This window comes from Petromyzon marinus, chromosome 56 (genome assembly GCF_048934315.1).
Source record: "Petromyzon marinus isolate PM22_M1 ecotype Great Lakes invasive population chromosome 56, UKy_Petmar_22M1.pri1.0, whole genome shotgun sequence".
Classification (NCBI taxonomy): Eukaryota; Metazoa; Chordata; class Hyperoartia; order Petromyzontiformes; family Petromyzontidae; genus Petromyzon; species Petromyzon marinus.
The window spans coordinates 10,712,633-10,724,575 of record NC_133722.1 but is presented as its reverse complement, the minus strand read 5'-3'; the positions used below and the strand labels follow the sequence as shown (position 1 = coordinate 10,724,575).

At 57.9% G+C, this 11,943-nt stretch overlaps 1 protein-coding gene across 2 annotated transcripts in view; it reads left to right on the top strand.

Annotated features, from left to right (window-relative positions):
• The window catches only part of LOC116954784 (integrin beta-1-B-like), a 43,019-nt gene that overhangs the window by 25,356 nt on the left and 5,720 nt on the right, over positions 1-11,943 (top strand). For both annotated transcript variants that reach the window (XM_032975589.2, XM_032975588.2), the window contains exons 5-15: positions 986-1,156; positions 1,553-1,797; positions 3,059-3,220; positions 3,677-3,772; positions 5,015-5,104; positions 5,473-5,613; positions 6,256-6,458; positions 8,362-8,603; positions 9,042-9,264; positions 9,807-10,030; positions 11,740-11,906. In XM_032975589.2, coding sequence (XP_032831480.1) covers positions 986-1,156; positions 1,553-1,797; positions 3,059-3,220; positions 3,677-3,772; positions 5,015-5,104; positions 5,473-5,613; positions 6,256-6,458; positions 8,362-8,603; positions 9,042-9,264; positions 9,807-10,030; positions 11,740-11,906 — 1,964 coding nt within the window. The remainder of the gene's footprint in view (positions 1-985; positions 1,157-1,552; positions 1,798-3,058; positions 3,221-3,676; positions 3,773-5,014; positions 5,105-5,472; positions 5,614-6,255; positions 6,459-8,361; positions 8,604-9,041; positions 9,265-9,806; positions 10,031-11,739; positions 11,907-11,943) is intronic.

The following is an 11,943-nucleotide window of genomic DNA, read 5'->3' as shown; positions in this document are numbered from 1 at the left end:
GCCAAAGAGCCATGAGATGTTCTCTATCCACGCGTTTTTCTATCCTGCGCCTCTCCTCTGGTCACTTCCGCCAACTGTTAACAATGTTGACTCTCAAACGATGTTTACTCTGACCTCTCGACTAAGGCTGAGATGAGAGATAAGCTGGCCAGCAGACTGCGGCCTGCTTGCGGCTGGGCTGCACGCCTCTCTCTCTCTCTCCAGACGACGGCGGCGATGATCAGTACCGTCGTCACCTCCTCGCCGCGTCGCGCCGCTCACTCCACGTTTGCCCAGCGCCCCAACCGCACGCGACTGTGCAGAACACGCCGTTACCTCGACTTGTGTATTGGGTCCAGTCCATCACGAATACTCGCTGATCTCACACACGCACACAGTGCTGCAAGCTCTGTCGAACGACGCTTCTGTTAAGTGTCACCGTGGGTGGTGTCACCGTGGGGGGCACGCCCGTGTACATTTCCTGTCGGCGAGGAAGCGTCGTCGCCTGTACCGACGCGGGCTTCCTGCCCCCCCGCCGCATTCGTCGTGCCGTGTTTGTTTGCTCGTCCACTCAAAGTAGCGGAGGTTAAACAACAACAACAACAGAGGGAAAGGTGCAGACCTACAATATCTCGCTAGCTCCACTGTTGGCTGAAGAAGCCTCCGCAAGACGGAGCTGCTCGACTAGAGCACCACCTCTCTGGGGCGTGTATTTCTGCCTGCTCTTCCACGCTGGACAGGCGCATTCGAGTGGGTGGGGAGTAACCCACCCTCTCAAACGCACGAGTGCAAGACTATGAAGACACGTGCCTTGCGATCACCGTATTCACTAGGGGCATGGACCAGTGGTTATAATTGGGGGGGGGGGGGATATGGGGCACCATTTCAAAAGAGTCAAAAGCTTTAGAACCACGCGGTCTTGAGACGCTTGGCGGGAGCGTGGCGAGCGTGTCTTCCCGCTTCGTCATCGTTTGCATCTCTCTCCCAACCCGTTGGACGGCCGCAGGCCAGCCGCAGAAATTCAACCTGACGTTCAAGAGGGCGGCCGACTACCCGGTGGACCTCTACTACCTGATGGACCTCTCCTACTCCATGAACGACGACCTGGAGAACGTCAAGAAGCTGGGCACGGAACTGCAGCAGCGCATGAAGGAGATCACGAGCGAGTTCCGCATCGGTGAGCCTCGCGCGCCCCTCCTCCTCTCGCGTCCGTCTTCCCCCCCTCCCTCCTTCCCCCTCTCCCCTGCCCGTCGTCCCGATGATGAAGGTTAATTCGTGAAATTGTAACAACAATGCTGGCATTTATTGTGTGCCGCTGACTGGTGATCAAGCGTTGGCGCCTGGCTTGCTTGCCCGCGCTCGTTCCCCGCGCCTCCTCGAGTCTCTCACTCTCCCTCTCGCCTATCGGAGAGCGAGCGAAGGCTGCGCGTCCTCGCTCGCGAACGAACGATGTCGTGAACGTCGTCCGTCTTCGTCGTCGTTGTCGCCGTCGTCGTCGAAGCAAAAAAAAAGCGCTCAACGTGGACGTGGCGGCGTCGGTCCACGTGTTGCCCCCACCCCACCCCCCCGGCAGGCTTCGGCTCGTTCGTGGACAAGACGGTGATGCCGTACATCAGCACGACGCCCAAGAAGATGCGCAAGCCGTGCAGCACGGGCCCCGACGAGGTGTGCACCGAACCGTTCAGCTACCGCAACGTGCTGCCGCTCACCAACAACGGCAGCCAGTTCAACGAGCTCGTGAGCCAGCAGAAGATCTCGGGCAACCTCGACTCGCCCGAGGGCGGCTTCGACGCCATGATGCAGGCCGCCGTCTGCGTGGTGAGTTGCGGCGTCGGCGGCGATGTGGGTGGTGGTGGTGGTGACGTGGGTGGTGGTGGTGGTGATGTGGGTGGTGGTGGTGACGTGGGTGGTGGTGGTGATGTGGGTGGTGGTGGTGACGTGGGTGGTGGTGGTGACGTGGGTGGTGGTGGTGGTGACGTGGGTGGTGGTGGTGGTGGTGACGTGGGTGGCGGTGGTGACGTGGGTGGTGGTGGTGACGTGGGTGGTGGTGGTGGTGATGTGGGTGGTGGTGACGTGGGTGGTGGTGGTGACGTGGGTGGTGGTGGTGGTGACGTGGGTGGTGGTGGTGGTGACGTGGGTGGTGGTGGTGACGTGGGTGGTGGTGGTGGTGATGTGGGTGGTGGTGACGACGTGTAGGAAGCAGAAGTGTAGAGGTTAGCGCACTGCGCTACGAACCCAATGACCCGAGTTCGATTCCCGCTTATGGCCAACACCAGTGACAATTATCTGAACCTGTCCTGGGCCTCCCCTAGGTCGACTCAGCCTCAAATTAGTACCTGGTGTGGTGTGTAAACATTGCCATGAGGGAGACAAAGGCGGCCGGGGCTTGGTGTTGGCCACCCACCCCCTTGTGGGCTATGCCGGCCTTCATAGGTGCTACTCGCTAAAAGTACTTGCCCCTACAGTCTGTTAAAGGCTCTACGGGGATCTTTGTGTTTGTCTTGTGGTGGTGTGGCATGGTTGGTGGTGGAGCTGGTGGTGATAGTGATGGAGGTAGTGGTGGTGGTGATAGTGATGGAGGTAGTGGTGGTGGTGATAGTGATGGAGGTGGTGGTGATGGAGATAGTGATGGTGATAGTGATAGAGGTAGTGGTGATGGTGATCATGATGGAGGTAGTGGTGGTGGTGGATAGTGATGGAGGTAGTGGTGGTGATAGTGATGGAGGTGGTGGTGATGGAGGTAGTGGTGGTGGTGATAGTGATGGAGGTAGTGGTGATGGTGATAGTGATGGAGGTAGTGGTGGTGGTGGTGGATAGTGATGGAGGTAGTGGTGGTGAATAATGGTAGACGATGCGGGGGCGGTGTCTGTCATTGAACCCATAACACACTAACACTGGACACTTCACGTGTCCTCAAAGTGCACCTCGCCTGGCACAAAGCGGTGATGTCATCGTCCCTTGTTGGCGGCTGTTGTTTGTGCGTGTAATTGTTGTTGGCGTTTAGTATCTGTGTGTGCGTGCGTGCGTGCGTGCGCAGTTGTACGCTGCTGCGTCTAACGCTTGTGCTGGCTCCTTCCAGAACGAGATCAAGTGGCGGAACGTGACCCGGCTGCTCGTCTTCTCCACGGACGCCGGCTTCCACTTTGCGGGCGACGGGAAGCTGGGGGGCATCGTTCTGCCCAACGACGGGAACTGCCACCTGGACCCGCAGGGCGTCTACTACACCAAGAGCAACTACTACGTGCGTGTGTCACCCCCCCCCCCGTCACCCGCCCCCACCGTGTGTGTGTGTGTGTCTGTGTGTGTGTGGAGAGCGATCGTGCAGCGGTTGGCGCTGCGCCGTGCTATGAACCCGGGTTCGATTCCCGCTCACGGCCAACACCGGTGACGATTATCTGAACCGGTCCTGGACCTCCCCTAGGTCGACTCGGCCTCAAATGAGTACCTGGTGCGGTGTGTAAACATCGCCACTGGGGAGACAAAGGCGGCCGGGCGTGGTGCTGGCAACCCACCCCCTCGTATGCCATGCCTGACCGGGTCCTGGGGCCTCCCCATGGTCGACTCAGCCTTAAATGCGTACCCGCGTCCCATTGAGTCCTCTGCGAGGCTCTTCTTGGCTAAGCAAGCGTAAAATGAGCGACTCAAATAACGCCAAAATGTCTGCCCTCTCGGTGCGGGCGGCGCGTGGGGCCTGCAGGACTACCCGTCGGTGGCGCACCTCATCCAGAAGCTCAGCGAGAACAACATCCAGCCCATCTTCGCAGTCACCAAAGACTTCTACAGCGTCTACCAGGTACCTCTCGACCACTGGTCGGCCGAGGCGTCGTTGTTTATTTTGGGTCAGAGTCTTAATCTTACCTGGACGTCAAGTACAAGTGACAATAAGCAGGTGGAGCGTTTGAAGTATTGAGGTCGTGTGATGACAGTCGAGGGATGAAGGTGTCACAGAGGCAAACAGAAGAACAACACTGGCAAAAGTTGCATTTCAGACAATGGGATCTGTATTGCAAAATAAGGAATTATAGATGACAGCCAGAATTGCAGTGTTACATCAGCCGGTCTCTTCTCCTTTGTGGATTTGAAAGCTGTGAGTCTGTGGGTCTATGTATGGATATGGGCCTCTAAGTCAGTCTATGGGTCTCTATGTGAGTCTGGAGGTCTCTATGTGAGTCTTTGGGCCTCTATGTGAGTCTATGGATCTTTATGTGAGTCTGGTTCTCTATGTGAGTGGTTCTCTATATGTGAGTCTATGGGGTCTGTCTTTCTATGAGCCTGTGTGAAAGCTGGACAATTACAAGGCCTGTATAGCAAACTAGAAGCAACAAATATGTGGGCTTTATAGATGTAAAGCATGTAATGGACAGATAAATAAAAAAACATAAGCATATAAATAGCAGCAGTTTATTCAACAAGAACATGAATGAGAATAATTAGAGCAAAGCAAAGTTAGATTTATTGGACATGCACTCATAAAAAACAAGAGACTGAATGTGAATGTGGTGTAGACTGCGGGGGACATTGCAGGTACCACAAGAAGCCGGGGAGACAGAGAAATAAGTTACAGAAGTAATTTGACCAATTGGAAGCAACTGGAAGCAGTGCCCATTGCAGAGTCCTTGAGTAGATATCATGGGTGGAGCAAAGTGGAAGAAAGGCCACGATCGCCAACATCTTTGGAAGAAGACGTGGCATGGAGATTATATCATAGCCTTGTCGACAGCAACCCACGAAATTTACAACGATATGGTCACGCTGCTGCTGCTGCTGCTTTGACGGTCACAATTAGCAACAACACTCAACACGCTGGTCCATAACAACATTGTGCGGCCTGAGCAAATGTCAAATATACAATCGGTGACGTTTCGGGCAATGGCCCTACTTTAGAGCACACAGATAAAGGCCGGTCGAGCGATGAGAGTTGGGAGACTGCACCTGTTTACGCCATGGGACCTGATGGGAATTACATTTGGTAAAAAGCGCATCCCTTTTGTTGTTGTTACGGCTCATTCTCGCCTCGTTACCATTGTGCACTCAGGAGCTGAGCAACCTCATCCCAAAGTCGGCTGTGGGGGAGCTCTCCAACACGTCATCCAACATCATCCAGCTCATCATCGAGGCCTACAAGGTAAAGCGTGGCGAGGTGAACTGTGCAACGCAAGGTGGAGCGGCGGGGCGGCGGTTATCGGGCTGCGCTACGAACCTGGTGGCCCGGCTTCGATTCCCGCGCATGGCCATCGGCATCGGTGATAAAACTCTGAGCCGGTCCTGAGCTTTCGCTCGGTCGACTTGGCCTTAAATGAGTACCTGGTGCGGTGTGCATAGAACATCAGCACTGGGGAGACAAAGGCGGCCAGGCGCGGTGGTGGCCACCCACCCCCGTCGTGCGCCTTGCCGGCCTTCACAGGTGCTGTTCGCCCAACAGCACTCGCCCCAACAGTCTGTTGACGGCTATCTGGGGGGGGGGGATGGGTGTGGTCCTTTGTCTTTGTGCAGGCGCTCTCCTCGGAGGTGATTCTGGAGCACACGAAGCCGCCCGGCGGCGTCGCCGTGAGCTACACCAGCCACTGCAAAGACGGCAGCGTGCAGACGGGGGACGACGGAAACAAGTGCTCCAACATCCAGATCGGTGACGAGGTGAGTGGGTTCCCCCACCACCGCCACCGCCAACACCGCCACCATCATCACCATCACAGCCACCGCCGCCACCACCGCCACCGTCTCCTCGTTGGCGGAGGTTTGCGCAGGTCGGCGGTTCAAACCCAGCGGCCGCCCTGGTTAACACTGCGGCACGTATTGACCATAAGCTACTCCTGCTACTACGTGCTGTATGTTTCACAGTGGCCGTTAAAGGCCACGCGACGTTACGGCGTCACGGTCTGAATTTGCCAAATGGCGAAATGTAAACGCGCAGCAGCATCGCCCCCTACTGTGAAACTACTGCACACCATGTCTCTGGGTTCACCACAGCCCCTCCCTTGCACTGCTCTGAAGATTGGGTCAGTACCAAATGCACTTGTGATTTGATTCCTCGACATATCTGCGGGGAAGGGCAACAAACTAAACAACAACAAACAAAACACAAAAAAAAAACCAGTTAAATTTTGATTTAAAGCTTTCGTGACTGCAGTGATTCATATTCTTGGTTCTTTCGGTAAAGTCACGTTGAAAGAAATGAGTCTAGAAATTAGCTCGGTTGCCTACGTAGGGTGCGAAAGAAGTTCAACGTACACACGTATCTACCACCACGACCGCCCTCCCCCCCCCCCACCTCCCCAGGTGACGTTCAGCATCGAGGTGGCGGCCACGGGCTGCCCTAACGACGGGAAGGAGACGCAGATCCAGCTGCGCTCGCTTGGCTTCAACGAGAAGGTGCTGGTGTCGCTGCGCTTCGTGTGCGAGTGCGAGTGCCACTCGACCGGCATCGCCAACAGCGCAGACTGCAACCACGGCAACGGCACGCTGGAGTGTGGCGCCTGCAGGTAAGGTGGTGGGGGGTGGGTGGGCGGGGAGGTGGGGGGGGGTGGGGAGGTGGGGGGGGGGTGGTGGTGGACGGGGGTGGCGGGTGGAGGGAAAGGTGGGGGGGAGGGAGTGCGTGCACGCAGATTATTTTAAAAGTTGATCCATGGTACAATGACAAACCAAGGTACAGGAACGTCACACATGAAGAGGTGGCGGGGGGGGGGGTGACTGTTGTAGCCGTGTGTCAACGAGACAAGGATATACGATGTCACATGAGATCGCGATTGAAGTTATCATAAAGAATCGACAGCTTTAACAGGAAATTGTGATTTTGAAGGGAGGGTAATCGAGGACATTTTTGAAGTCATCGCCATCATCATCATCATGGTCATCGTTGACAGCATCAGCGGTATCACCTCGATCATCTATTGCAACCTGCGTCTCCGGCGGTTCTTTAAGGACTGCTGCTTCATGACGTCAGTTAGTGACGACCACCGTATCGTGTTCACCACCACAGTGCATTGTGGCTCTTGAAATATTGATAATTTTTTTACCGAATTCGAAAAAAAATTCCCTTCTTGTTCTTTTTAGTTGCCGACCCCTGTGCTGTTACATCGTCGTCATCACCCTCTTGTGTTTGTTGAACATCTTTCACACCATAATACGGGTTTTATTTTTTGGGTTAGATCGTGTAAATATGTAAATGTGTCGCCGACACAGCCAACTAGTGAAGGTTTGTCACGTAAACAGAACGTGACAATTCGTTACTCGGTTGTGTGTTGGAGAGCCAAGCCACAACATTTACATTCTGAGTACGACATTTCACCAGTAACTACAACTTGCTTCATCAGGCGATAGCCAGATGAAGCAAGTTCTTTCACACCGTACGTAGCGAACCGTGCTAATCCTCCCCACCGTCTCGCTCCCTCCCTCCCTCCCTCACCTCCCTCCCTCACCTCCCTCACCTCCCTCATCTCCCTCACCTCCCTCCCTCACCTCCCTCCCTCACCTCCCTCCCTCACCTCCCTCACCTCCCTCCCTCTCCTCCCTCTCCTCCCTCCCTCCCTCTCCTCCCTCTCCTCCCTCACCCACCTCCCTCTCCTCCCTCTCCTCCCTCCCTCACCTCCCTCACCTCCCTCACCTCCCTCACCTCCCTCACCTCCCTCCCTCACCTCCCTCACCTCCCTCACCTCCCTCCCTCACCTCCCTCACCTCCCTCCCTCCCTCCCTCACCTCCCTCACCTCCCTCACCTCCCTCCCTCTCCTCCCTCTCCTCCCTCTCCTCCCTCACCCACCTCCCTCACCTCCCTCACCTCCCTCCCTCACACCTCCCTCACCTCCCTCCCTCCCTCACCTCCCTCCCTCTCCTCCATCTCCTCCCTCACCTCCCCTCCCTCACCTCCCTCCCTCTCCTCACTCTCCTCCCTCACCTCCCTCTCCTCCCTCCCTCTCCTCCCTCATCTCCCTCACCTCCCTCCCTCACCTCCCTCCCTCCCTCACCTCCCTCACCTCCCTCCCTCCCTCACCTCCCTCACCTCCCTCCCTCACCTCCCTCTCCTCCCTCACCTACCTCCCTCACCTCCCTCACCTCCCTCCCTCACCTCCCTCACCTCCCTCACCTCCCTCCCTCTCCTCCCTCTCCTCCCTCTCCTCCCTCACCTCCCTCACCTCCCTCACCTCCCTCACCTCCCTCCCTCTCCTCCCTCTCCTCCCTCTCCTCCCTCACCTCCCTCACCTCCCTCACCTCCCTCACCTCCCTCACCTCCCTCCCTCTCCTCCCTCTCCTCCCTCTCCTCCCTCACCTCCCTCACCTCCCTCACCTCCCTCACCTCCCTCACCTCCCTCCCTCTCCTCCCTCTCCTCCCTCTCCTCCCTCACCTCCCTCACCTCCCTCACCTCCCTCACCTCCCTCACCTCCCCCAGGTGCAACGAGGGCCGCATCGGGCGTCTGTGCGAGTGCAGCACGGACGAGGTGAACTCGGAGGACATCTGGGCGTCGTGCAAGCGCGACAACTCGTCAGCGGTGGTGTGCAGCGGGCGTGGCGACTGCGTGTGCGGCGAGTGCGTGTGCAACAAGCGCGACAACGCCAACGAGCTGGTGTCCGGCCCGCTGTGCGAGTGTGACAACTTCTCCTGCGACCGCTCCAGCGGCGTCATGTGCGGAGGTGCGGCCCCAGAGGCAGGCAGACAGACAGACAGGTGTTGCTGAGCGGCAGAGCTGAGTTGGGTGCTTGGGTGGGTGGTCGAGTGGGGAGGTGGGTGTTGAGTAGATGGTGGGTGGGTGGTTGAGTGTGGAGGGTGGGTGGCTGAGCGGGTGGGTGGTTTGTTGGTTGAGTGGGCTGGTGGGTGGGCGGGCGAGAGTGGCTACGAGTGGAAACTTCTTCTGCGGTGGCGTCACGTGGGGAGGCAGGGAGCACGAGGAGAGACCGAGGGAGAGACCGAGGAAGGTAGCAGCTGCCAATAGGGGGCACTCTTGAGACATTTTGTCAAGCGATAGAAGTTATCTTAAACTCGGCGATTCCAAGTTAATTTACTCATTTACCTCTCGGGCCCCCCCCCCCCCCCACCACCACCACCACATCGCGGCCCCGCCCCCGCCCCAGGCCACGGCAAGTGCGAGTGCGGCAAGTGCGTGTGTGAGAGCAACTTCACGGGCAACGCGTGCGACTGCCCGACCAGCAAGAAGGCGTGCCAGGCGAGCAACGGGCAGGAGTGCAACGGGCGCGGGCAGTGCGTGTGCGGGGATTGCAAGTGCAACGACAGCAAGTACCAGGGCGCCACCTGCGAGGTGTGCCCCACCTGCCCGGGCGCCTGCGACGAGCACAAGTGAGTGGCGGCGCACGCACGCACGCGGTGGCGCGGTGAGGGTGGCGCAGCGGTGCGGCGCGCGCCGGCGTTGTGCGTGCGAGTTGACGCAGTCGGTGTGCATCAGCCGGTCGCCTCGGCCGGTCAACCCTTAGCACACGGGTCTGTCCCGTGACCTCCTGCCCGCAGCGAGCCTTGCGACACTTCACGTGGGCCTCAACGTGCACCTGGCCTGGCACAGGCGCTGCGGTGACATCACCGCCACTTAGTGGCGAATGGCGGGCGTTGGTATATTGGTGTGAGCGGCCAGCGCAGCGGCCAGCGCGCTGCAGCTGCAAGCCCAGGAGCCCGAGTTCGATTATCGCTCACGGCCAACACCGGCGACGATGATCTGAACCGGTCCCGGGGCCTCCCCTAGGTCGATTCGGCCTCAAACGAGTACCTGCGTATACATCGTCGCTGGGGAGACAAAGGCGGCCGGGCGCGGAGCCGGCCGCCCCCTCCCTCTCCCCGGCCGTCCGTGACCTCCGCCGTCCACCGTCCGTGTTGCCGCCCGTCCCTAGGGACTGCGTGCAGTGCAAGGTGTTCAAGAAGGGGCCGAAGGCGGCGGTCTGCGAAGAGCGGTGCCGCACCCTCAACGTGGTGTCCATGGCTCAGCTGAAGCAGCCGGGGGAGCTGGACTCGCTCATGCACTGCAAGGCGAAGGACGAAGACGACTGCTGGTTCTTCTTCACGTTCACGCTCGACAAGCTCGGGAGTCCGCTCGTCGAGGTGCAGGAGAAGAGAGGTGCGGTGCTGGGGGGGTGGGGGTGGGGGAGCACGGGGGGCGTGGTGTGATGTGGGTTGGTGGTGCTGTTGTTTTTTGGGGCAGAGGTAAAAGGCGCAGCCATGAAATCGCAGCAATGGCAGATCGCCGGGACTATTCGGGAGCCGTCCCCTGACGGCACGCTAGGCGTCGGCGAGCCTCGCATTGCGTCTGTACGCGATGCAGCCCTGCAGTTACCCGCTCCAGGTTCAGCAGAAGCAGCAGTCTCCCAACTCAAAGTGAGCGGCTATTACCAGGTGGTCCGAATATTTTAACGCCATTGACGAGCGGCAAGGGAGGGGCACCTGGACATGGATGTGCCTCCTCCCGTTGTATCTCTTCACTTTCAAAGAAACATTTGCAGCCGTGCCATCAATGTCTTGCTGATGCCGCTTCTATTTGAAGAGCCTCCACTAGAGGGAGGTGTGGGCACGTAGCCCCGGCGTGGGCTGCGCCAGTCTTAGTCAGGTAAGAGTGTGTTGGTGGCTGGGGCACTGCAGTGGCGAGATGTTATCTCCCTCGCCTGGTACGCAGGAGGTCGTGGGTTCAATCCCAACCCTGACGCCTTCTGTCTATTTGGAGTTTGTGCGTGTCCCTCTCTCCACATGGTCACGTGGATTTTTCTGCGGGTCCTCCGGGTTTTCCCTCCACATTTAGAAACGTGTTTTAGATTATTGTATTTGGCTTTTGTACATTTTCACGTGATAAGCCGCTTGTGGCCAGCTTGCTTCTGAAGAAGAGCTTCATGGCTCGGTGGGCCTTACCTGGTAAATAAAATAATAAATCAGTGTTAGTTTAGTTTTAGTGGAGGGGTTCGTGGTTTGTGTTTGGGATCGGTGTTCAAGGGCAGGTTTTGGTAGCTGTGTGAATGCTTGGGGTTCAGGGTTGCATTTGGGATGGGTCATTCTGGTTCACATTTGGGAACTCGTGTTGAGTGTTATATTAAGGACCATTGTTAAGGGTTTTGTCAGAGACTGGTGTCTTTCATTATGCACCTACATTTAGCATTTGGCTAGGGGTCTGTGTTCATAATCAGGGGTCTGGAGGAAGGGTGTGGTTACCCTATTCATGGTTATGCTAGGATTAGCGTGTTTAGGACTGTGTTCTATGCTTGGGCTCAGCCACGGTTATGCTTGGGCTATGCTGGGAATTTTCTAGGGCCATCCTAGGGCTATGTTAGAGCTATGCTTGGACAATGCTGGGGCTTTGTTCGGGCCATGCTGAGGTGATGCTAGGGTGAGGCGAGGGCTACGCTGTGGCTATGCTCGGGCTATGTTGGGGCAATACTGGGACTATGGTTGGGCTATGCTCAGGCCATGGTTGGGCTATGTAAGAGCTATGCTGTGGCTATGCTGGAGCTATGTTTGGGCTTATTCCAGGGTTATGTTGGGACCATGCGGGGGCTGTGCTGGGACTGTGCTGGGGCTATGTTAGGGCTATGCTAGGGTTAGGCCCGGGTGATGAACCCATGTCCGTCACTCGGGAGCAACACTCGGGGTGATGGAGCCGAGTGAAGGAACAGGAACACTCGCTCGTCACCGGGGCCCCCGTGTTGACGCTCGCTAATGACACGCGCGTCGACAGGCGATGCGGGCTAACAGGTGCGGTGCCTCCCCCCTCCCTGGGTGCCTGCGTGCGTGCGTTTCTGCGTCCGCGTGTGTGCCTGCCTGCGTGCGTGCGTGCGTGGGCAGAGTGCCCCACGGAGCCGAACATCTTGGCGATCATCGCGGGCGTGGTGGCGGGCATCGTGCTCATCGGCCTCGCGCTGCTGCTGATCTGGAAGCTGCTCATGACGATCCACGACCGGCGGGAGTTCGCCAAGTTCGAGAAGGAGAAGGCCAACGCCAAGTGGGACTCGGTGAGACGAGCGTCCGGCTGGCCTGGCTGGCACCTCT